A 27277-nucleotide genomic window follows, 5' to 3' on the forward strand; every position below is an offset into this window, starting at 1 on the left:
CAGTCTCACAAGGAGTTAATAATTATTCAACATAATTGAAAGAAGAACACTACAACTACCCAGAATGAAATGTACGAGTGAAAGTCTGCATTTTCTCAAGTCTATCTCAGCTATTGCTGTATTCCAGCTATTCCCAATGATGACATTAAAAGTTTCTTCTCGGTATTGTGTCCTTATCCTTTGGACCTCGAAGTCAAAAGTGTCTGTTGCAGAGGTCAGAATTCCTGTCTGACTTGAATCAACAGGCTCTGTGTGATTCATCTATGGGGATCTGTAATTACCTCTTACTGACAAAAGTCTCAGCCAGACAAGACAAAGGCATCAAGGCACGACTTTCTACACAACCTTTTACAAAAAAAAAAAAAAAGGATAGCTCACAAAGTATGGTACAATACATACAAAATATATCTATGGCATGATCTGAGAAGATAACAGTATAAGGAACATTCTTTAACATTCACATTTTTTAAACAGCTTATCGGTTAACCACATGAGTAGAAGACATTTTGAAACTTTCAGGAAACGTTATACATTTTGCCTATAATGGTGTGATCTTATTGCTCCATAGTTTTGCCTTGTGCTCAGACTGTCTGTCTCTGTTCACTCACACAATCCTCTCTGAGCTGTGGAATGTTAAGGGCAAATTGCTTGCTGCAGTTTCATTGCTGAAACTAAGAAGCCTTTGTTACTTTCCACCAGTGCAGCCTCTTCTTATCTTCCTATCTATCTACCTTTAACCTCCCGGGCACCAGGGCCGTCTGGGACTAAACAGGCAGAAAGCTTGTTTGAGGTTGGGGGGATTGTGATCGATGAAGTTAATCTGCGTTTGCAAATTTTTTTCACCTCCCTAAGTTAAGGGTTTTAAACCCAGACTTTAAAGCGTTTGGAAAAACTGAAAAAGAGGCGTTGGAGACACTGTTGCTTTTCATCTGTTTGTGTTATTTACTGCAAAGAGTGTTTTTCTCCCCATTGTGTTTCATTTGGTTTTCATTTCCTGTGATATATTGACACAAAATAAAATGATGACCAATGATGAAACAATAGTCCACTACAGCCATGACGGTGTTAACTTTTAGTGTACATGTACGTATGAGATCAGAGTGCAAGATCAAACCAAACAATCTTGTTGAATGTGAACTAATTATAGAAAAATAGCGCATCAAATACAATTCATGCAGATAAATCACAAACTTTTAATGTCATCATCGGGAATAGCTGGAATACAATTCATGCAGATTAATCAGATGGGTCAGATGGGTACATCAGGAATAAAGCCAATGTGTTCTTCATTTAATTGAAGTATCTGTTTTTATGCTAGAATTGGTATGTTTTGCTACTAAGCACCCCCTAAAGTTGCGGTGTGTAGTTCACTTTTACACCACTTTCATCAACACAAATCACACTTTGAGACCCCTTAATGGACAGTGGCACACAAGTATTTGTTGACAAGCTGAAGGAAATACAACTGGCAAACACCAGAAGCCAAAGAAGCATATCGACTGAAAGGTAGAGTAATATCACAAGATTTTATACAAATGTGACTGCATCATTTATTTATTTTGAGTTCGGAGATGAATGCTAACATGAACCTGAAATACAGCAAATACAGCTTGCAATTTCAGCACCTTATAGTCTACATTGTTTTCTAAGCATTTGAATAGGGAGAATGTGTAATCGAATAAAATGTTGTTAGTGACATAATAAAAGCACATATTGTGCATGACATACATTGGACAGTGTCATTTATGACAAACTAGCTCATTTGAAAACTTCCAGGGAGATTGAGAAAGTCTGATCTTACTTTTTAGGCATCAGATGAATTTATTTGGATGCCAGCCTGCGATGGGATTGAGGTTGATGACTTTGGGCATCTTGAAAAACTACAAATCTCGGTGACAGGGATGACACCGATAAGCTTTCTAGAATACGCCACATTCTTTCATAAATTACATTGGCAGAGATATTTGTAAAGGTAGACTAGTGAGTCTACATCTTTCCTTACACAGCCAAACATCAAGCAAGCGCAACACAAGACTATAACAAGTCCATCAGAAGGAAGGCCAACTGACTTGCATCCTTTTGTCTCTTTTAGCTCTCGTCAAGGATTAAAAGCCAGACCAAGACTGACTTGTTTGGTGTCATGCTCGGTTAATCTCTCTTTTCTCTTCCTTGTTTCCTCCAAAAAAGTTTTTTTGTTTTGTTTTGTTGCCTCTGCCATGATATCCATACAGAGAATACTGTGCTACGTCTTATAGCTAGCAAAAGGGTCTTATTGCTGTTGTGTAAAGTAGTGCCATAAAGAATTACATAGTTTTTGCGAGAGCTGTCTTGCCCTGTCTACCAAAGTTACATAGTGCAATACCAATCGTGCCATGCATGCTGTGGCAGTGGCACAGATGCCATTCTCTGTATTACAAGTCATCACCAAAATGATTCGGAAGCTGTTAAGGTAAAATTGTTATGTAACGAAGGTTTAATGTGTGTGAACATGATGCCAAGGCTTGTTTACTTTGTCACTTCACTTTACTTTAGCAATGGCAAATGCTTCTCTCAGCAAATTGATATATGTGATTCATTAATTTAGAATAGTTTGGTTAATTAACCAAACCCCAAAGTATTTTATTAATGATATATATTTTTTAAATTGCTTGATCAGTAGTACATACTTAATTTTGTTCATTACCAGTATTCTGCTTTTCTTTCAGCATGGATTACAAAATGTGAAATATGGTGTCCAGTTAAGTGTCACATACAGAAACATAACATACACTGTCAGTGTACTTCTTTGAAATATTTAACTGGATGTTTTGAACCCAAGTGACTCTTTCTGCTTGCCCCAAATTTCCCTGCTTTTGACAATTCCAACGTGAGTGGGTGTGGAATTTCAAGTCAGAAAATAGCTGCAACAGTAAACATGGAAATGTGATTATGTCTGATGGCAACTTTAGCCATTTTTGTGAGCTGTGTATTTATGAGAGAGATTAGCCGAATCGCAGCCTGGGGCAGGCTCAAGCCAGAGTTGGAGGGTGGATGGGGATGGCTTAACACAAGTGAGCTTTCACAGCCAGCCAAAGGAAGGTTGGGGGGTAGGGGGTAGGGGTGGTGGGCTGAGGAGGGAGATGAGTCTGCTGAAATGGCACATGATGCCGCAGATAAGCAAGGTGGCACAGAGGTGATGAGTAACAGGTGCAGTTAGTCCGGTCGGAACAAGAGAGGTCCTCTCCCGATGCCCCCGGTCAGGTGGCTGGTGGGAGTAAGTCAGGGCTGGTTTCCTGTGAAGCTCTGATAACAACACAGCACTTTGGCCCGGAGCTTAAGGAGCAGGGGGTGGGGCGGCTGTGCCACAGGGTGTTAGATGTGGACCTCCTCGTCCTCTCCGTCTCCTCCAAAAACAGTTGAGCTTTAAACTCCCCTCCTGAACAGTGGCGTCAGCTGCATCAAACACGAGGCGGGCAGGGGGGGGGGGGGGGGGGGGGATGAGGAGAGAGGAGAAAAGAAAAAGGGAAAGATATACCTGGACAGGAGGATGACACACCAGCCGAGGACACATCATGTCTGCCACTTCAAATGCCCGCTGAACCACACTGCAAAGGAAGAGGGAGGATAGACTCAGTGATATTCCGTCCATTGTGTCAACTGTGCTTCAGTCATTCAGGAATAATGTTTTGTTTCTGTTTATGTTGCTTATTTGTAATTATCTTATTGTTTTTTTTTTTGTAGTGTGTGTATGTGCGTGTGTGTTAGAGAGACCGAGAGAGAGCCACAGCCTGATTGACTGAGATGGGAGGGGCATTTAGATTACAGATATGAATTTCTCAATCACAGCCCAATGCATTTGCAAGTTTTCAATTTAAATTATGATTGAATCCCCCATACACCCATTTCAGCTGAAACCAGTTTAACCACACACATGCACTGGCAAGCTTATGTTAGACTGATTACTTCTTTCAGGAAAGCTCATAATCTGACTGCTCTGCAGAAATCCTCTGCGGTATGAGTCTTCACATTCATGTTCTTATGGTTCACTTATCAATATGTTATGAACTGAAATATGCTATGATGCTCATTGCCTGATATGGTGCAACCAAAACAGATTTGCTACAGTTTTATGCGTCGCACTGCATACTTCAACAAAATTCCTTGGATTCTCCATTTTTGTCTTAAAGGAAGTTGTTTCACATAATGTTGGCCGTCACCTTACATGACAAAAGCTGTGCATTCAGGTTGCTTATTTGTCCTTCAACGTTTTTATCAGCTAATCATCCCGGGTGGAATTTCAAAAGACCTCTGGTGTGCAAAAATGGTGAGCCAGGTGCATGGATGGTGTTGTTGTTGAGTAAATTGCCTGTGGGCTGTTTGTTGAAGTTTCCTGCTCTCTCCCTTCCACCTTGGAGCTGTAGGGATCTAATTAACCTTCTGATATCAGTGTCCTTTACCAGCCTTTTTTCCCATACAAAGAGAGCATGGTATTAAAGGGTTTTCGGGCAATGAATGATCAATTTAGAGTATCAAAGGCTTTCAAATGATTTATTAACCAGGCAGAATTTCTACAGAACAAACTCTTCCTCTGAATGTCACCCACGTTGTGCGAAGCTCATGGTTTTTAAATGATTTATTGATACTCCAGCTCTACTCTCTCACAGTCTGTTGATGAGAACGGTTAACTGTAGGCATTTCATTCACCTCTCCTCTGTTTCATAATGGCGGCATCTTCTGCTGCGTCTCTACCCAACATTCCCCCCAGCTAAACTGAGAGAAAATAAACAGATGCGGGAGAAATAACAAAAAGACAGATCTCCTTTGATCAGCCAGTGAGGGCATCAAGCATGTGTCATATGGGGTGTCTTCAAGCTGCTCAAAGCTGTTTTTTTTTATACCATTTTAATACTGTGTGCTGTCAAAACGCCGTCATGTGAAATATCAACATCTCCGACAAAGAAACAATCATTTCGGGTGATTTCAACACACTCAAATGAAACTGATGTTGACAAAACAGTGCTGTTTCATCTCTAAATCATTTATTTGTGAAATGCTCTTACATTTCCACAATCCATCTTGCTAACATCCACAATCCATTCCCCAAATGGTAATACACTTATCCTTGAGTAACTTTTACAAGTATATCAGATTTGTATTGGATTTGACTATGATAGACTGTGATTATCCATGTCCACAGCATAAATTAAACCCCTGCCGCTGCATAGAAGTGCATGTATAATGCATAGCAAAGCCAAATTGGTTTGGCATTTTTGTAAATCTTGGCTTCTTTAGAGATTTGTCCTCTGTGCATTGACTGTGCATAGCCAGTCATGCGAGGTGACTGTGTAAAGACAAGGCTATTTGGATGGACATACAACAGCATTGGCTGAATCTGTTGTCTGTTCTGCTTCTCCATAGACAACTGGAGGAAACAAAGAGGGGAAAAGATGATTCACCACAGCTGAAACCCAGCAGTGTACTCTGACTGACCTGATATCAAAAACCAAAATAACACTATTGTATTCATTATCATTTCCCCAATGCACATGTATTGATGAATGTGAGAAGATTATATTCAGTGAACTGTACCTGCAACCCTGCACTATATGGATAACCAAAACCAAAACTGAACCAAGAATATCACAATATCATTAACTATAGCTTTCTAGGTGCAGACCTACCTCAATTACTATGAAGAACTCTGGCTGTTTTCCAAGTTTTGGAGGAATCCAGGCATGAAAGGTTGACATGTTCCCCTGGACTAATGGAGCTAGTAATTCTTTGGTTGAGGTAGCAGGGTTAAGCCTGGCTTCTGTTACTCTCCGCAAAAATACAGCTAATGGGCTCCATTTTGAAGAATACAAAGCAAGTTCCTGACAAATGAACCTATTAAAATTGCTCCCCTGCCGCGTGGAGAACAGTGGCAGCATTTACAGGGAGAGGAGGAAAAATAGAGACCGTAAATCTGCGAGTGGATCTCGCCGTGGATGCGAGTGGCCTCAGAGAATGACCTGCTCGAGATGCAGTGCCATGCTCTGTCAGCAGTGGCATCTTTATCAGCCAAATGCAGTTTTGATTCTTTGCCACATATGTTGCTGCAAATCACTTTAATGCTGCGGTAAAGACAGCCCTAAAAGGTGACAGGAGCTGCAGCGTCTCTGCCGGGGTTTATTGAGTGCCAACTTCGACTTTCCAAAGCCCTCTTTCTTTCTTTGCCTGCGCTTGGCTGATGGCTGATAAATTGATGCTATTGCCCACTGCCAACTTGAGGGTGTTTGTCAGAAAGAGTGGTTTAAGCATATGTTAGTCACATGTTTTATTATATTTAACAACCTCTTGTTTCATGTACAGTATGCCACCATTTTACATTCTCATGGCCTGTCTCATGACCTCATAGTCCAATGTGATTTGGTTTAAACTTTATGTGAGTCCTCCATGTGCATCATCACAAACTAGGGAGTGATTTTTTTGTTCTTTTTTCCCCCCTTCTTTTTCTTTTCTTTTTCATCATTGGAATTCCAAGAGCACCAGGTACCCTGTTGGCAGGTCCTGGGCTCCGGTGCCCATGTTGTGTTTCTCAAGTAAAGTGGATTTTCCCATCACTGAGGGGGGAAGACCACAATGGAGCCGCTGTCAACCCCCCTCCTCCTCCGGCTCAGCAGGACGCGCCTGAGAGTGTTATTATTACTTCTTCTCTTTCTTAATTCTAAATCCCATGGCTAATCTTTAAGACACACTTAAACAGCTAAGAGAAAGTGCTGCACAGCTTCAAAGGTTGGGAGTCCTGATTTCAGCTTCGTTTTATTTCCTACTTTTTCCTGAAGGTTCACTTTAAAGGGCCTCTGAACCCTTTATTCTAATATCGCTTACTTCTGCACTTTGACATGACCCTCACCTCAACCCTAACCCCAGGCTAGAAGCTAACCTCACTTGTGAATGTTGGAATTCTCTGTCATTATTCTCATTCACACTCCTCTCATAGTTGACCTTAGAAATGTCAAGCAGGGGACAGAACTACTACTTGACATTAATTACAGGTACATTTCTTATTTCAAACTACATTGTGAATATCTAAAAAAAAAAACATAAAAAGCACACATTTGTACACATTGTTGTTGAGTAGTATGACAATGCACTAAAGGTGGAAACTTGCATTGTTTACATGCCACTGAATATTCATAAGGACTTGAAATGTATTTTTAACACCGCTTGTGATCAAGGAGACTGATATGAATACAGGTGACCCCTGCTTTCACCCCCTCTTTGATATTGTGTGTGTGTGTGTGTGTGTGTGTGTGAGAGAGGGATTGAGTGAGTGTGAGTTTCAGAAGCTGCATGAGAGCAGTGAGACATGACCTTTGACCTCTGCCACCTCTTAACTCTGTCAGCAGGAGCACTGCAACGACAGGTGACGCAAGACAAAAACATGAAGGGCCAAATGTATCAAGCTTTGTGGCCAACTTGTTATAGAACCATGAGGACAAACAATTTGTGTATGGAGGTTTTTTTGTCAGAATTATCAAGCACAACATACACCCATTCTCTTCATCAATCTGAAAGTGAGTCATATAAAACAAAGGATAAATTAATATATTGATCTCTTACCGAGATTACGCACTTCCTGGTGTTGCCATTCTGCAAATTACAAATATTATGCATGCGCCACCTTGAGAATAAGCACAGAAGCACGCATGGTTCCCGGAAAGCATCTTTCCATAAACACTATTTTATGCGTACAAAAGTGCTTAGCACAATTTGCATGTTTATGCACCGTTGACACATGTGGCCCGAAGTAAAGTATGCCAGTGCCAACATTTAACCACCAAGTTTGATTTGGATGAATATGCATGACTGTACACACCATCTATTTACAACAGAGGATAAGGTGTATTGAGTCTGAACATTATGCATGTATTTATTGTTATTATACACAATGCATTCAAAAGCAGGATTCAGATCAACAGGTGTCTGAGATGAAATCCGATCCATTGATTATAGAAGACTGTTAATGGGTGTTGTTCAGGCTGGGTGATTACTGTTCTTGCATTCCTCTCACATCCACTTATCATGTTAATCTGCTTACAATTTATATTCATAAAACACTTTTCTCTTTTCTCACACTCTGAGGATGCTCCTGCAAGCTTATAATTATTTAATTACATTCATATTGGTCACCACTGGAATTGTGGATGTAATTAAGAGCGATCTGGTTTAGAATGGTGTATGAATTAGTTATGAAGCAATGGAGAAAACACTCAGGGTGATTATCATCTCAGTAACTGGTTCAGGCTCCAATGAATGTCATACCACAGTATGCTTCAGACGCACATTTCTTTCACAACTGTCTTGTCCAACTATTTACAGCAAGTTTTAATGTCATTGTGTTATTTCATCACTGATGTCACTCATGTGCAATAATACAATTTCAGAAAACTATTGTTGCTCAGAAGTTGTTTCCATGTTTGTTTTATATCCATTTAAAGGCACAGCACTATGGAATAATCTTCATTACATGTTCATGTATGTATGTACACGTGACCTTTTGTTGCATGAATGTGTATGTGTGCGTCTGCATCAGTAGAGTTTGGATTGTAGATGTGTGTCTGGTGTTTGAAAGGGATTATTGAGTTTAAAGCAGACAATAAGTAGCCCATTTAGTCTGTCTGGGGTGTTTGGCTTGGATAGATACTTATCACAGAGGGAGGGATGGAACAGGAGAAGAGGGAGGGAGAGAGGGAGAGAGGGAGTATGGGATAAAAGGTTTTTAGCCATCACATTCATCATCGTAGAGCACCCAACCATTGTACTTCACCTTTCTCCAGGATGCTGCTCTGTGACCTCTTATGGCTCAGAGATGTTTACAAAGGAGTTTCATCATCAGAAGTGAGTCCAGTACAGAGCCACGAGAGAGAGAGAAAACAAAACTTCCCAACCAGGTGTTAGTCAGCCAGTAGATGAGAGGATAATTACTTTTAAGGAACATTACTTTGTTTCCTTCTACCCGCAGTGATTTAAAAAAGGGATGGACGATGTAAGATTAGAAACAGATGGGAAAATATCATAAAAATATGTCATAGCATTATAAAGAGGTTTCTCAATTTGTTGATAACCATGCACCTTTTTTATTTTATGGAAGTGTGTGTGTGCTAACACAATCTTGTGTGACTGAGAGATTACCAAGTAACCTTAGGGATTTATTTCCATTGTATCAGCCACAATGACAATCCACTATACTTACATTTCAGTTGTGCACATTTCTTATTCTCTGGGTATCTATATTTTTTCTAGAGCTCTCAAACAAATCAGTTTGATTTTGCTGAAGAAGCACATGTCTGGTTCTGCAACAATGCTTTTGTTCACGTGGCTATCTGGCTGGTGGACAGAGAACAAGTTGATCAGTGAGAAAGCATCTAAAGACTGAAAGGAAGAAAGAATGACATTGCCTATCCTGTTCTCCAGCAGCAACAGGAAATTGAACGTGATGTAGAGAACCGCTGTTTGTGTCTCATTTCAGATTGTATGGTTAGATCAGGTGTGTCTTTGTAATCCTTTTTAATCTAGATATTAGATTAGACCTTATATATGTGATTATTTCCCGGGGACCTATCCTGTGATTGAATATGGGCTGTGCTATTATGTAACTACTTAAAGAGATTAAACTTTCACCAATAGCCAACTTTAGCATATCTCATTGTTGTGCTGTTGGAGTTGTGATGTCATGTGTTTGTTACAAGGTTGTTCAGTGTGAGCTCACCAAATGCCTGAATATTTTATTGTGTGACTGCTGAGTAGATTTATGCCGAATGCCTGTTCTTGGACATAGCGTGCATGTTATACGGTTGGTTGTTATGGGATGGTATGCCACTGAGCAGACTTTCTCGTAAACACGAACAGAGATGACATTTCTGAAAATGACAGCATTATCAGTACTTGTTCAAATTTCAGAGCTTACATAATACAATCAGCAAACAATATTTTGTGATGACGGCCCTTCTATAGTCTTTCATCAACCTCACCACATACACACACGTATAACCTATACGGTTACTGAATGACAATCAAGCCAGAAGTCAGTCAGTAGTTTATGGAGGGAAAACAATGACTGATACAGAATATTAGGTCACCATTACCTTCCCCGTCAATTTACAGATAATGAGGCAGAATCAGTCACATGGCACATGTTGCCACAACTTATCTACCACACCTTCTCACCATATATGAAGTGTTTACCCCCTTGCGCTTTTTTCCCTTCCTCCCATGACACAAGTTTCCTATTTACACATTTCCGGATCTTGAAAGATTTGTTGGATGGAGGCCTTCAAAATCCCCCATCAAGTGAATTAAGAGCTTTTCTACAACGTACTGTTGTTTTCTCTTAATACTTAAATCCAGTTGAAACAAAGGCTTTTATCCCCCTTCACCCTAAGACCTCGGTGCTTTTATTCTGATGATTCTGATCCATTTTCCCAAGATACAGGAACAGTAGAGGTAATGGCTGAGGGGAAGGAAGTGCAGTGCACTCACTATGATCCTTTAAAAATGGTTCTTCACAGGTTCTTTACCAAGATAAGAAGTTCCCACATTTTCCCTTTGCTATTCAGAAATTGCGTGTGCCTACGTTTATACACTGCTAAAAATGTCTGACAACACCTAAAAAGATCACTTTTCCAGAGGCTCTTAGAAGAACCACGCCAAAGAATGACATAATCGATGCCTTACTGACTTTTAAAGGCAGTCTCAGAAGATGTAAAAGGTGTCCTTAGTAATTCGGAGCAGATTCTTGTACATTAGAGCAGAGGTTAAAGCCTACCTTATTGCTCTTATGGCCAAGCAGATACCAACGAGATAAAAGTATGTTCTATAAAATATAATTCCATCTCTCTGAAACCTTATATTTCCTCAGCATATGAGAAGTAGCCTTTGCTTCCATAAATATGGCGCGACCAAATCTCTGTGTACCCAGTAGCCAAGGCAGTGTCGTTTGATTCTCCGGTTAACGAGAATACAACCATTTGTAACACGAAATATTTAGGTAGAAAGCCGCGTGGACGCAGTGACAGTCGGAATCCCTTCCAATAACCGTTCCGGGTCTTGCAAACGGCCAGAGGAGGGCAGTCAGTAGTATGTGGATTGGCCAGAGCAGTGTGGTTGTGGAGGAGATTTCAGTCCGTCTCCCGCACATCTGACAGAACGCAAGGAGCGGCGCGAGGGCTGGATGTATCAAGTGGATGTGTTTCTTATCTGAAGAAAAAACAACCGTGCAAGAAACACCAGAAAGACCAATAAACAAACAAGTCCTTTACACATTTCGTCTTACCTACCTTTGGTTGTACATTAACGCTACGCAAAACAATTTCACGGAATTTCTTTGAGCTGTTTCCCCCTCTGCCATAGGGGGGAGCAGTCATATGATAGCTTGAGGGCGGCGGCATTTCGCACCACCTTACTGTAGCTGACTGCCTGACACAAGTCCTGGGACCTCTTGAACTCTATATCGTCTTCTTTACTGTTATTCCGAGCAAAGCCACCACAGAACTATACGAGTTTGGGCTGGGACATCACAGCTCATTCCATTTAATAAGTAGCACAGCAACAGTCTTCATTATAATATTCACACTTCAAAAGCGACGGATTCTCTTCACTGACTACTTTTTATTCTCCATATAATGGGGAAGAGTCGACGGTCGGTGAGATTTGGAACCGGACTAAGAGGACTCTCCTTTCGAATGTCCACATCACCTGGACTCGTTCTTCTGCTTGTGATCAACATTGTTACGGCACAAGGTAAGACTTGAACACCTCATGACTGTCAGTTGCCTCAACAACTTCAAGTGATAAGGCTACAGACAATAATGTTACATTTGGTACATTTTGTTGAAATGTACATGTCACTTTGCTGTCGGGAATCCTTTGCATATAGCCTCTCCCTTTTTACCATTGCAATAAGCTAACACCTGTCCCCGCTTAGCCTGCAAACTAGAGCAGCACACGACCTGATATTCTACTAAACCTACTGCAAAAGCATGTCTACAGAAACGCGATATTGCCCGATATTATTCATAGTAGACCAGCAACTTGCCAGTTCAATTGATGTGTTAGCGCAAGGGCAACAACAGCAAAAGTTGATATTGGTATTCACCAGGCAATCGGAAGATTATTAGAGATATAAATGATTATGACATTGTCGGAACACTATTCCATATCTTGCCGTGCCTCCATTCATTTGCACTGGAGCTCGAGGCACGAAGTAGGCTATATGATTACGCACGGGTCCATACAAAAGATGGACAATTACTAAGATTTCCAAATAGGCATGAATTAATCATTGAGCCTTATGTCAGCAACCTAAATAAAATGTGCTTGGTGTAAATCCATGTTTAGAAGAAGCCTAACATAGCGAATGAATATGTACGGTTGTGTGCGTGTTGAAGCCATAAACTACAATTTTAGTGGTCTGAGTTTATAAAGTGTTCAGTGTAGGATTATGTGAATGCGTGAACTGAGACAGAATCCTATTAATTTAATTTCACCAAAACTTTTTTACAAACAGTGCCATACCTTTAACAGAGACGAGTTTACATATGGATTGTTCAGTTGAGTATTTACGCAGGTCAATTGCAGTGGAAATAAAAAAAAATCGATGGCAGTAAAGTATTTGTGGGTGAATTTATTTCACATGTAAATAACGCCAGTATATGACAGAGATGTTCTTCAGTCATCGCAAATTCATTTAATATCTACTGTGTTTGGCCTGTAGTAAGCAGCATCATTTTTGTGCGTATTTTATGACCTCATGTGAAGTGTGGAACGCATTTGATATAACGGCTTCATTACTTAATAGATCTAGTTATCTCAGTGGTCTCTGAACCTGCAGACCATAAAAAGACTCACTTTTAGACTTTGTTTTTTATCAAACAGTTTGATGTTTGTTTAATGTATTTATGCAAATACAATGTACCCTACAGGCAGTTTGTGCACACTTATTGCGATGGCTCACCACACATATGCCACAGACTGATGGTAATATTACTATTCTATTATTATTACCATAATAATAATAATCTAATTCGTAAAACTGTTTTCAAGCAATTTAGGGTTGTGTTGCTGAAAGTGTGTTGGGAGGTAGTTAGATTATGTCAGCCAGAATTATAAACAATAAATAAATAAATCAATGATGAGGACTTTTAGAAGTTCTTCTCTACTTTTCCTTTTGCAATTTAGTTGGCGTACAGCCTCAAGCTACTGTCAGTATTGAGTAATCAGTACTGAGATGTCAAGGCATTTTGATCGTCTAGTCATATATGCGTAACTAAGATTAAAATCTTCCTTATCCGTTTGGAGGAGACACCATACATCCATGCCTGTCTCCTCTGAAATTTCCTGCATACCCTTCTTCAAAAGTAGCTTTTTTTTTTTTAATTATCAGCTTTTTCTTCCTCTGGACACATTTCTTTGATAAAAAAAAATAATCCTTCCTCTACATAACTTTTTAAAACATTACTTGTCAGTATAAAACTAAAATTGCCCATGAATGTGGGCCAATTGTGATAGGTAGGTAGGTGTCTATAAGCCGTCTTTGTTCACCGGTGGGCTCCTTTCTATAGTCATTAAAAAGGAGACAGGCTGGCGATTGTGGGAAGAATGTTATTTAAAGATGTTTCCAGAATAAGTGGCAGCCGTCTCTTAACAGCAGAGAGACAGCGCGAAACCCCTTGGCCTATTAAAAACCCATTAGCTAAACCCACTCTCAATAATGGGCGATTGTGTGTCAAACAAACATAAGCTTAAAAACCCTCCCTCAGTGATTTGCTGACAGAGGGTGCATTCCAGAAGGGGCAGGTGGCAGGATATGTTTACTACTGAAGTACACCCTTGAAGCGAATTGCAAAAAACATAGTTTTCCCCCTCTTTCCCTGAATGTATTGAGCAAATGTATGGTGATGGGCGCTTAACATGATGCTACTGCTGCCTGGTAAGAAATCATGGCACGCTTTTACAGCCAGAATCTTGTGCTTGGTAGATAACCGTTGGCCTGCCTGTAGACAGCTGTGCCCTGTCTACTCTGTCCTGGGTTTGTGATTTTTTGGGTTCGGATAATGACCCTGGGCCTGATTGCAGAGCTCCTCAGTGGCTAACTCACTGGGTGTCCGTATAGCTTTGATCCATCTACTCCTCGACAATAACTTTGCTAGCAGTGACTCCCCACTATTTTGCAGCTGACCGTGAGCCGCTCACTCAAAGACGCTCTTTGACTGCTGCTCTATGGCTTCCTTTGTGTAGGAGCCCCAGAGAGAAATGCGATGGCAGGATTCCTCTTGGCACCGTTGTTTAGCCAAATGCTACATTCATAGCCCATTCCCATAAACATATTCCAGAGTCGGGGCTTTGTGTGTTTCCTGCTTTTCATAGCCAGCAGCAGCTTGTGTGGTATTCATTTGTAGGATGAAAAGTTCCCTGTGCAAAACATTGTTTGATGGAGACAAATATATATATATATTTTCTTGCTGTTGTGATGCTTCTTGTTGCTTGGTTGGGAGGTCTGTTCCTGCTTGTTTGCTCTTAGATGTTGCTACTTCATGCCACAAGTAAGTGGCTTTTAAGTGAAGTGGCATAACAAAGCACAGAGTTTGAGGCAGTGAAAAGTTCAGTAGGGAAACTCCAAAAGAACTTTCTGATAGCCTTCTCCTAAGTTTGACAAGCATGGATTGCTTCTGATGGATGTCAGATTGATCTTACGCTAACGAGAAGGATGACTGTGATATTTTTAAAGAGGTTCAGTTACTTATGTATGTTGTTATTCTAATGTAGCAGCTGTTGGGCCAAGTTGATTGAGCTAAACAGAATGCCTACTGTAGCAAACAGACCTCATTATGAAACCGGCTTTGATCTTTGTTTGTCTGCCATGTTGTTTTCATGCCTTGTAACTTGTCTAACCAAAGGAAAAATACAGTTGTTAAATAAAGTAATGTTGTAATCTAATAAGGGCATCTGTGAACTTCTTGTATGGGTATGTTTGGGGTTATTTACAGCAATTTATAGATTTAGTACTTTATATACATTTTTAATCACATATAAAAAAATGTAATGTAAACCTTAGAAACCCAACATACCTTCATAGATTTTATCCAGTCAACATATTTTAATAAGTAATTGTCTCTGTTCTTGCTGATGGAATTTTGACACAATGGTTTGACAGTTGCTAATCTTCTCATCATTCATAGCTCCATTCTCCTGTTTGTCACATCTCCTCCTCATCTCTCTCTCTCTCTTTTCCATCTCTGCACTCATGGAGATCTATTCTGATTAATTAAACCTCCGTTTAACAGCAGAGTTATTGTTGTGTGCCTGAGAGTCCAGTCGGTCACTGTTGCATGCTGGGCCTCCTGCGCCATAAACACTGGACTCATAACACAGCCGGAGGCTCCCGAACCCCCGCTTTTGTGCGACCAGACCCACAAAGTGGCAGCTGGGCGTTCGTGGGAGGGTTAGCGCTGTGTTTCCTGAATGGGATTCCGTCAATTCTCACTCTCATATACACAGAAATAATTATCATTCTCATCGCACAATTTGCTGTGATAATTCACCTTTTGTCTTCAGGGAGCGTGTAATATGGGATATTTAAATTAAAGTAGAATCAACACTAAGGAAGAATATTGAAATTCAAATACTTTTGTTTAATAGAATCTTTTTAACTTTGAACGCAGATCAATGAAACCATCAAGGTCATCAAAATGGACTGTCAGCTTGAAAAGCATATTTGCTATACAGTCTGTGTAGGACGTAAAGTGTGGGGTTAAACCTTCCAGTGAAGCACAGGCAACTGCCTTTGGTGTTGGAGTTGCATTGCGAGAGAGGCAATAATCATATAATCCTGTTTTCATAGTTTCAACCCTCTATGCTTCTCTCTAGCTCTCTCTCTCTCTCTCTCTGTCCCTCTTTCTCTCTTTCACTCGCAGTGAAGGCCAAGCCTTGTACATTTCAAAGAGCCATGTTCCTTCTTAAGCAGCGTAGCTGGCCCCATCCCCTGTTTGTAGAGGGGAGAGAAAGAGTTTGTTGGCCTTAGGAGAGTGACCAGTCATTCCCGGGATCCGGCGCTTTGAGGGCTTTCACTGTCTTGAGGTCCAGCCGGCTGGCTTGGCAGAGCTGCTTGCGGGAAACGAGGGATCAGACAGGCCGTTTTTAACCTGCTGAACTCTGGACAATGACAGAACAGCGACCGTTTTTTGTCTTTGGTGTTGGCCCTCCGTCTCCTGAGGTAGCGACAAACATGGTAGCCTTTGAGTGTTCAAAATGGGATGTGGGGGGTGGGGGGGTTGCTGCCGAAGTGGGTTTTTCTGCAGCTGAATGTGTAATTCTGCTGTGGTGAAGAGGGAGGGCGGAAACAAGAAAGGAAGAATACGACAGGAGGACTGATGTGCTTTTGTTTTCAGGCGTGTTCATTGTGTGCATTGTCCTCATGCCCGCTAAAGTAAACAAATACGCGACAGCATGAGGAGGTGTCTTGTGCTAAATTCAACATTCACACTCCTTTCAGGAGGAAACAAAAGCTGCACTGTAAACCCCTTTCTGAGGGCTTATAAATGTGCTGAAGAGGGTCGCTGTGAGCTGGCAGTGCTGCTATGTGCAGGAGTAGGAACAGGAGCAGACTGGGGTGGGGGGGATTAAGCGTCTCTTTTCCTTTTCTTTCTTTTTTTTTCAAGTCTTTAAAAAAAAAAAAAAATCCTCACAATTTCAAAGCCAAGTGTGCATGGTAATCTTCCAACCGATCAGAAGGTTTACGTCAAAATGGTGACTATAATTACCGTAATTATTACAGTTAGATTTTATGTTCCTTCCGTGTGTTTGAGTCCCACCAGGCCTGCAAAGGTTAAAGTTGTAGGCAGCTTGCAAACCTCAAGGTTGTGAGTGTACAATAAGCACTTTGTGCTGGTTGAGGCTAGTATGGAGAATGGGCCTCAGCAATAAAATATGTTACTAATCCCTAAGACATTACATAATTCTTTGCAATGAAAAAGAATCTGCATGAGGAAAAGGGAACAACGCAAGCACACATTTGCTAAGGATGTTAGGAGACATGATGATTTTTCATTGCTGAGCTGATGTCGACATTAGCAGCATTCAGTTGTTTAACTGTGTTTGACAGTGGATGTTCTCTGTACGTGACACAAACATGCAGGAAAGGACTTGGCATAGGCTATGTGTTGTTGACAACGCATTCCGTGTTTACCGATTATTACTTTCCATAAAACACGGCATTGTTCAGTGGCCCAGTAATACTTTGACTGTGGCGGGCCCCAGTCCAAGTTAGCGCAGGTAGTTTGGCCTGGGGAAGACATAGCTAGACTAATGACTCCTGAAGATCCCAGCCATGCTCCTTTTCTTCTGGGTAAAACAAGAGAGGAGGCCTGGTAATTAATCATCAAAACTGTCACACTCTCAACTACAGGGGGAAAACGTCGCTGTGCAACTTCCACTTCTATTAGCAGTCCATTAGCAAAGGCCGGCACAAGTACCGACACTTCATGTGCATTCCTGAGTAAGAGCAGATGATATGTCTGTCAGCAGAATAGCTTCTCCATCCCATAAAGCAAGAGAATAAAAGGGGACACTCATCCTTGCTGCGCTGCGGAGAAAGCATGGGTGGTGGAGGGGGGTGGGGAGGATGTGTGATGGCGGGGAGAGAAAACTATGTCTTTGTACTTGGCCACCATCCATCAGTATCAGTTATCCATGACAACGCAGAGAGAGCATTGTGAGTGCCGAAGTGAGTCATGTCACACCTGTGTTTTGCTCGAAGCACAGTGGAGGACTTGTACTTGACAATATGTGCGTGGGTGTGTGTGTGTGTGTGTGTGTGAAGAGAGAGAGAGAGAGAGAGAGAGAGAGAGAGAGAGAGAGAGAGAGAGAGACAGTATGTGTGTGTGAGTGAAAAAGTCATAGAGACAGCGAGAGAAAGAAAAGAGCGATGGAGTGAGTGAGTTTGTGTTTTGTGTTTTAGCCTAAAACACTACGACCCCTTCACCTTTGTTGTAATGTGACACACAGTGACTGTTGTAGGAAGGACTGCTGTCTCAGCCTTATGGCTGAACGTCTTGAAATTTCCAACTTGATTGCATTATTGTTGTTTGATTAGACAAGTGATTTACTCAGTGTGTTATATTAAGAATGTATACTATTTGATTGGACCTTTTCCGATCTCTTTGCCATCAGCGACCACTGGGGGAAAAAATGACGTTACCATTTTCCGTAAATTTGAAAGCTGTGCATTTCTCAAAAGAAAGGCTTACATTCACTCGTGCTTGAAAGCAGATGTCACCATTTAGGCAGGAAGCCGCTAACAATGTGACACGCACCAGACCACCCCTTGCCCTGACAAGGTTTTCAAAGAAGGATGGCCCTCAACATGGCCTACTTCAACATGGCCTACTTCACGGCACATCTGCTTGTCATTTAACTTGTGTCTTCCTGTAATATCTAAAAGCATTTTTTAAATGAACATTGAGGAAGGCTGCGCTCCCCGAGGTCCTTTTGGGAACTAAGCCCTTTGTCATGACATGCATTCACTTTGGCTGGATCAGGTCACCCTTGTCTTGTCGTGAGCAGTTAAGAAGGATCCATGATTTTTTTAAGTTTCTTTTTTTTGTGTTCAAAATATGTCCAAGTTGTTTTCTTCGGGTGTCCTGACCTGACAAGTATGGGAAACATCTTTTTACCACTTCTGGCATCAAACAAGGCTACTTGTTGCATTCACAGAATGATGGTCCATAAATTCTGTGGCTGTAGTTTGAGTTGTACCCAAACTCGGAAACAACAAGAATCTTCAAAGCCCTCTTAGAGACAGGGCCATAAAACAAAACTAGGCTCCATTTAAGAGGCTAGAATGCTGGATCTGGCAGTGAAAAGACCATTCACACTGTAAATGTTACCATTGCAATTTAGCTAAACTGGAGCTCAAATGGAAATCAGATTTTCCCAATTTAAAGCCAGCTGGTAACAGTTGGATGACATATACATGCATTTTATGGGCAATCACTCTGCTTGTTCTATGAAAACAGTCTGCCCTTGGCTTTTAGGCAGGACCAACTAGACAGCCAGTCCATTGAGTGGATTAACCTAGCCTACTTTCTGCTTATCAAGAACTTACCTCTCTTAAGTTGTTTCTTTTTTGGCCAGATTTATGCTATCTGGCATGGGTTACATTTGGTGATACTACGGTATGTTTTCTTACCCTCTCTCACCCCAGAGTCCATACTTTTCGCTTAATGCCTTAAAAAATGCAATATTTGATACTCCAAAATGGGCAATAGGATTCAAAAAGTCATAATGTTCCTATTATCTTGGCTTTCTTCACAAGACAGATCAGGGCAAATAAAGGACAAGGTTATCATTCCTTTGTGCTGTTGCCTGAAAACATGGACAGTGTATTTTCTGTCTATAACATATCTCTCTATTTCTCGCTCTTTTTTATCGCTAGACCAGATGACCAGATGAAAGGACGACACAGATAACAGAATGTCTCCTCTGGCTTTTTACGGAGGCTTAAATGGGGACAGTTTATTTTCAAAGACTAGCTAAGGCTCTGACATGGTCTGGTTCGCATTAGTGCCTACTGCAATGCAATCTTACAAATGCTCCTTCCATCCACGGTATTGTTCCTGGAGGCGATGGCATCAGACACATGGCAGAGACTACAGGGGAAGAAGAAATAGCTAGTGGTAGGGGTCCTGGTCTTTCTCTGTAATTAACCAGGCTGGACTCGGGGTGAGGGGACCTCATTTGGGTTAGTTATATTGGCTGAAAAATTCTCTCTCTCTCTCTTTCTCTTTCGCTTTCTCTTTCTCTCTCCCTGGGACATGGGGAAGTGATGCTGAGAAGAGTCCTGTTATTACCAGCAGCAGGTGCCCGCTGTGGAATGCAGGAAGCCATGTTTGAAGATTTTACAAATATGGCTGTGGGAAATACTCTGGAGTCTGGCAGGCCTGATCTGAAGAGAGAGTTGTTCCTCAGCCTGAAGGGGGGAGGGAGAAGTAAGGGATTTGGACTTTGAACAAGAAAGGCGAAGAGCTGTTGTATTTGATGTTCTTTCTTGCTCTGTCTGTCTTTTTTTGGCTTTGTGAAATGTCATCCACACACAAACACAGCCCGTGAAACCATTTGTAAAAAAAAAAAAAAAAGACAAAGAAGAAACCCCAAAGACAAAATCCAGATATTTTTATTCTTCACACTTTTTCACGGAATGCCATTTCAAAGTTCTGCGGCACTTCTTTACCGGAATGAGGGCACGAGTCAATTTGGCGCCTAATTAAGGCCAATTTGATTCAAGTCGAGCACCAGTGCTGCAATCAGCCCATCCAGAGCAAATAGACTATCCTCTCCCTGCTGTTTGTTAGAAAGCATTATCTCTGTTATTTTACTGAATCATTGGGATAATAGTCCATTACTTAGCTGGTGGCCCCTAGCTCTGGAAAGTGTCACTTGTGCGGGACAAGCCTGAAATTCAACTCTTGCCAACTGGTTTGATGTAATAGTAAACCAATGAGGACACAAAACACCAAGCCACAGAAGGTTTTTTTTTACTGTACTGCCAGATATAGTGGTTGTAGGGCCACACATTTGTCACATGGTAATCAATCACACGCAATCTATTGTCTCGAGCCTTCATTTTAAGATCCCATAAAGGACACATCCAATCTGCAAGGAACATTCTTGGCAGGGTTTTCAGCAAAAGTCTGTCAAAATGTTTTGTGTAATGCTTTATTCGTTCATGTTATTAAAGAAGTGCTAACTGAATAGTACGTTTTAATTTTCTATATCGGGCTGTTTTACTTTGCCATTGATTTATTCCTGGTTTATGAATCAGTGAATTGGAATTGGGGCAGGGAGGGTTTTGCAGTTAGGAGTTCTAAATAGTGGTCTACTTTCATATAGGCTCACTTTAAGTCCCTCAGTGGGCTCTTAAGCCACAGTGAGCAGTGTTCTGGACCTGCGGCTAACTTCAACAGCAGAGAGGGTCAGCGCAATCGCCAGAGCATTTTTCTGAACGCTGGAAAACAAATGTAGCCTTACTCGTTCTGTGCTGTGATAGTGAATTAGTACCATAAACACTTAAGGCATGAGTCCATTACTGGGATGTTGTAAGTAATCATCGAGCTCTCCAGGCCTTATTCATGGCCTCATTCATGGCCAGCATAAAGAGAGTGAAAGTTCTTGTATACACATGCAGCACACAGGCATCCACTAAGTGTATTATTGATGTTCATATTTATTTGCAATCGAAACTCTCTTCGGTTTCTCTGCTGCATGCATATGTGATGTATGTGTGTGTGTGTGTGTGTGTGTGTGCAGGCCCATTCTAACTGCACTGATTTCCATGTTCGTAGGTGCTTTGGCTTCCTAGACTCAGCACTTTCATATGCCGCCGTGTCCAGGGCCGAATCCCCTTGGGGTTGGATGTGCGAGCTGAGGCCTGCTCCTCAGCGTTTAATTGGGATGCACATACAGAGGGCCCAATTTGGTGTAAACCTAGACAAGAAATCTGTGTAAATCTTGTTAATGGCACCTTTTTTTGTGCAGGGGACTTGCAACTTGCAGAGTGGAGTGTGCACAGGTTCTGACAAGTTCTGCATCTCTCTCTCTGTCACACATACAGACACAGACACACACACAGACACACAGACACACACACACACACACACACACACACACACACAGACAGACACACACACACACAGACAGACACACACACACACAGACAGACACACACACACACACACACACACACACACACACACACACACACACACACACACACAGGGAGGGTAGGAGAGAGAGAGTGAGGGAGAGAGAGAGAGACTCCAGTAGCCATTTCTTGCTAACATAAGTCTGGGCATTAAGCTATTTATCATCTAAGCAGAAGAGAAATGTAATTTTGGGCTGAGAGAGGGGGGATTAGGGGGGGGCAGACTAAAAGACTGTTGCATGCCTTTGTGTAGAAACGTACATCCCTACTGCGCTGGCTGCTTATCCCCGTTTTAAGGGAAAGCCATTAAGATTAGCCTGATTAGGAGAGCTCCCTGACTTTGGAGCACATCTGAGCGCAGGTTGCTCCATGATCGGAATAATGTGCGCTGGAGATAACATGAGATAACATGAGGAGGCAAGACAGGAATGGGGGGGGGGGGGGTCTGTGTGTACGTGTGTGTGTGTGTGTGTGTGTGTGTGTGGGGGGGGGGGGGGTGTTGCAGCTGTTTGTACTGACTGTTCATCTGTTTATGCGCTCCGCCCTTCCAACAGATGGAACATGTTAAGATGAAAATGAGGACTGTTTAGATTGTGTGGTTTAAGAAAGGGACTGTTGTCAACAGAGAATGCCTGCTTCCATTTAGCCACCTAGGCAGCATTTATTCAGCGAATAGGCAGTCTGTGACCATATTTAGACATGCGTGTTTGAGACCCGGCTCCACGGAGCTTTTTATCTTTTGATCATTTTTTGGGACAATATGTCTCAGAGGCTGGACACAGGCCTCCTTCAAGTATTCACAAGGCTCCTTCTATCAGATCCACCGGGCAGGATTTGAATGAACAGGAAGAGGTCTGAAAGTAATTGAACTGTGTTGTGGACAGAAGGGAAAAATCTATTTGTGTCCCCTGTTCCTCACCGCCTTTGCCAACAAGCTTGAAATATTTACGGTGTATTTCTGTTTGCTTGGGTATCCATGTTTTTGCTATTTGAGGCAATAAAAGGTGAAAGGTGCACAATTGCTTTTCTGTCTGGTCTTGAATAAGCTACACAGAATGGTTAGCACCAGGAACAGATGGCACATTTACCTCTAGAGAAGGCTGCTGGACCTGGTGTCCGCTAACAGTTGGGACCAATTGAACTGAAGTATATCAACCTTTTAAATCTGAAATGCTTGGATCATATTACAGTCTCACTGAAAGCTCACTTGACATGAGTACTATGAACAGAGAAAGAAAACAGATCTGAAACAGTGCAGGCCGACTTGTGGTTTATATCACTGGAACGATCATGGGTAATTAAGCCTGTTACTGCTAATAGCGATTTTAACATACTGCCTGACACTGTTAAATTGGATTCACTCACACGGAGCATGGAGTCTGTCAAATCGGCTTCAAACAACCTTACATATCTGGCAGGAGATATTTTGAAACTGAGAACACTGAAACGCTGAAATTACCTAAACTGATGTACACAGGAATCTTTGTGTTGAATGGTTAAAAACTGCCCTCCCTCTGTTCGAGTACGTATGTGAATAAGTACATCTGTGCAAAGGGAAAATAAAGAAAGATCCCCCCCCCTCTAAATAACATGAAATCATAAGCATTCCTGTCCAGGTCCAGACCCATAATTTTACTAGTTTGAGGGAAGCATGAAAGTCACCAGTGGAAACTGATACACCACACTGCAGAGCAGAATCCATGACATATGCTCTGGAAACAAATTAGCCTTTCAACAAACACAAAATGTAGGAATTCCTGGGGTTTAAGGCAGCAATGGTGTAAGGCGATCTTCAGGTTTTGAAACTAGCCCCATGTTCTGGTGGGGGTCTGTAGATATATTTCATTCATGCCCCCCTCCCCCATCCCTCTCCCTGACTACTGCTAAGGCTGCTAATGTTTTTCTAATGTAAATCATACCCTCTTAATGGTTTCTTGCCTTCAATAACATCCTATTCCAGCATTTTTTAATAGTCAGCAGTAGCACGTATTCTTTTACAAGTGGCAGGTTCACTAACGACGAAATGCACATGGAATTGTCTCGAATTTGTCATGAAAAACTAATTGCAATGCATTAGGGGAGGAAAGATTTTCCGAAGACGTGACAACAGAAAATGGCAATTACTGTGCGAACACACCCACACAGTGTGACCCAGCGATCCACACCTGATGTGAACCGCAGGTCGTTTATTTCTGTAACAGTCGCCACGAGCAAAAATAAAATACACAGAGTTGCTCCAGTCCTGAGCGGATCCGTTCTGAGGGGGAGTAACCTCATCCAACTTCTTCACCCATGACACCTGACTCCAAGATGAAGTTCTCATCTTTATGTGCAGCACTCGTCACATATAAAAAGGCACAATTAAGCCACATTTTAAAAACAATTTCTTTAAAATTAGCTTAATTTCTTATTGATCGCTTTAATTTAAACATGGAAAATGCTCTATTTAGAGGGAATGAAGGAGAGCTACTCAGCTGACAGTGCCTTTGGCGTAGACGTGACAAATTCATTTGGTACGTAGGTCCATCCCTGGTACTCGGAGCCCTGTTGTGCCTTCTCCATGTCCTCACTGTACTCAGTGTCATTTCAAATATTTATGATGAACTATTAATCAGATGACAGAAATAATCATCAGATGCCGGTTCTCTTTTATTTTTAGTTCAAAAGAGAAAGAGAAGACGAGAACAGCACATAAAAACGGGTATCATAGGCCTGTACGCTTCCACACTTTATCCAACTCGGCTGTCTGTGTTTACTGCTGCTAACTTACTTACTTACTTACTCACTTACTTACTTACTGTATCTGCAGTTGCAGCAAGCATTTCAAGTCTATTTTTGGCAAAGCCAGTGTTGTTTTGCATGTGGGTGAAGGCTAATTCAGGCGAGGGCAGAGAAGACATCATGGCGGCAACAGGTCACCACTGCAAGAGAGAGAGAGAGAGAGCGTAGACTTCGAAGAACGACACAGAGGAAGAGTTTTACAGCAACACTCTGGCAGGGCGTGACTGTGGTGGTGGTGCTGGAGCTGGTCTGTGAGAGTGTGGGAGAGACTTGTTTTTTTTTCTTTTTTTTGCGAGAGGAGGGGAGGGATTGTGTGGCCAAGGCTAAGGGCCGAGGGAAAGGGGTGGGGAGAGGGAGGGGAGGAAGAGGGGGGCGTGCAGGGATCAGATGCCTGATTTATGAACCCTGAAGAGCAGGCATTTTACCGTCTGGGCCCGGTCCTTGGTGTTGTCTCTCAGCCTCGCGTGTCTGACATGTTTGTCGCTTCTGATTGAAGCTTCCCTCCCCCTGTCACCACAGATAATGAAGATGTAGAAACTTAGACACGGACGTTAAACCCAAAAAAGAGACGTCTTGGAATGTCTTCATTTGGCATGCTGCATCTGTTGGTGTTTTTCTTACTTGGAGCCATGAACCACCATGTATTCATTGATGGCGTTTTGAAACAAAGAACATTTTACATCTAAGAAATCAAAACCATAACATCAGAGCACATTTAAATGTATCTTTTTTTGGGGATGTTGCATCTGCCCGCCACTGTGTTCTCAAAACACATTTCATACCAAGCATATTTTTAGCATTGCATCTTCTTTTGCGTTATTGGTTTTTAGTTGAATAGTTTACGGTCACTTGGCTAGTGGTAGCGGTTTGTGTGACTGCGGTGTTAGTTCCCATTATGGTTCATTAGCATTGAGAGCATCTGAAACAGTAGCCTCTGACAGAGATGATGAACAGCTCCTGGAGTGTCTCATGGTACCCTTTTGTGCCGTATTTATAGAAGGGGTGTGGTAGCTCAGGGAGAATGACAGGCTGTTACGCTATTGTGTTTGGTGACAGTAATACTTGAAAAATTAGGGTGCAGGACTCTAGTTCAAATTACATGAAATTAAAGGTTCCAGGAACATTGAGTATGAATAGTTTAACATTTTTTTGCTCAGATTTCAATGCACAGACTCAGTCAGGTTATGCTGTTTTTTTTTATTCATATTTGTTCAGCTTTCAGTATAATCATATTTCATGTTTGTGTGGGGAGTGGGACCATATACTGCACATATATGCTGGTTAGTGCTACAAAGGCCAAACATGAATATCTGTGTTGTAAAGCTCTGGATATTTTAGCTTGCATCCAGTAAGAAATAAAACCATAAAACACTGATATATAAAACATGGAAACTTTCAATCAATCTTTCAACAAAATCTAATCTTAATATTCCCCTTGCAGTTACAGACTTTATTAAATTTTGCCCCAACATCAGTGTGTTAATAATAAGTCAAATTCTCATAAATCTTCCATGACAATGAGAATAAAAGCACCGAAGCACATCTCAAGCTGTGCTGTGTTATGTCCCTGTACAGCGTCTGCAGCAGGAGCCCTGTTGTGAGTCCTGAACCATGGGGGCTGGGTCTGAGGGGAGATAGTGTTTCTGCTTAACGTGCGATTCAATCCTTTCTCTCTATCTCACTGTGATGTAGAAGACCATGGGGAGACACAGCCCCAATCCACACATTCTTTAATGGACTTTTTATGCATGGAAGCTACTGTTTCTGAAGCTTGCCAAAAAGAGGGGTAAATTGTTACATCTGGGACAGGTATAGTCAGTTTAAAAGCTGGCAGAGCGGGTCTCGCTTTTTTTTTGTTTCTTTTTCAGTTTTTTTTTCAGAAGCTGGTGGTTCTTGTCTTGAAGATTAGATCAGAGGCTGGTAACATTGTCCAGATGTTCCACTGGCTGTGGTGGGCCACTGTCAGGCGAAAAAGGAGGGGATTTAATCTTACAGACAAAGTAACGACTGTCCCCTTCCCCCTCCTTCAATGTCAGTCACTTTGAGCCCCATGCAAGCCATTTGCCTGTTTTTTAACGGCCATGTTTTCATGATTATTTGTTTTTATGAGGTTACGTTTGATTTTTTGGGTGGGTGGGTGGGGGGAAGAAAATGGCTTTTCACTTTGTTCTCTTATCTAGGTAGAGCATGGTGGGCATCAATCTATTTCTCTACCAACTGAGATGAAAAAACACAGAGAAGAGTGGAATAGATTTAAAAGGTTCTAAGACATGAGGTTCTTTTTTGAAGGAAAAAGTCAACTTCCTTTGATTGACAGGTATTGATTCGCTAATCGCCTCACTCCCCCATCCAGGAGCCTCTGGCCTTACATCCCTCAAGGCTTGTAAGCTTTTGGTCTCTGATTCCACGCTTGCTGTCTGTGAGTGCGGCGCTCTTCAAGAGGGGTTCTGGAAATACACTGATGGCCATCTGCAGCATTTGTCAGTGGCCATCAATTCCATTACGTGCTCCTGTGTATCTGACCTCTGCAATTCTGCTTTGTGTGTTTTTTTCCTTGTCCCCCTTCCCACCGTCTCTCCACCTCAGAAGGAGACCAGCATGACCATTTAGCAAGAGGGTTAGCATCCTAATTGACAGGCCACTCTAAACAAATCTGCCCGTTGGCCTCCCCCACCCCCCCCAAACCCAACTTGCTCTGGTCCAGATGCCCCCCCCCCCCCCCTCCAAATCCCTCCCTCCCATCCCTCCCCTTGACAGTGTAATCTAACTAATGCCCCC

General features: G+C 41.9%; 1 protein-coding gene across 1 annotated transcript in view; it reads left to right on the plus strand.

Annotated features, from left to right (window-relative positions):
• Window positions 1–11572: 11572 nt before the first annotated feature.
• The window catches only part of unc5ca (unc-5 netrin receptor Ca), a 132948-nt gene continuing 117243 nt past the window's right edge, over window positions 11573–27277 (plus strand). The window contains exon 1 of the mRNA XM_080852279.1: window positions 11573–11763. Coding sequence (XP_080708405.1) covers window positions 11646–11763 — 118 coding nt within the window. The 5' untranslated portion in view covers window positions 11573–11645. The remainder of the gene's footprint in view (window positions 11764–27277) is intronic.

The sequence above is a fragment of the Sprattus sprattus genome (genome assembly GCF_963457725.1).
Source record: "Sprattus sprattus genome assembly, chromosome: 15".
NCBI lineage: Eukaryota > Metazoa > Chordata > Actinopteri > Clupeiformes > Clupeidae > Sprattus > Sprattus sprattus.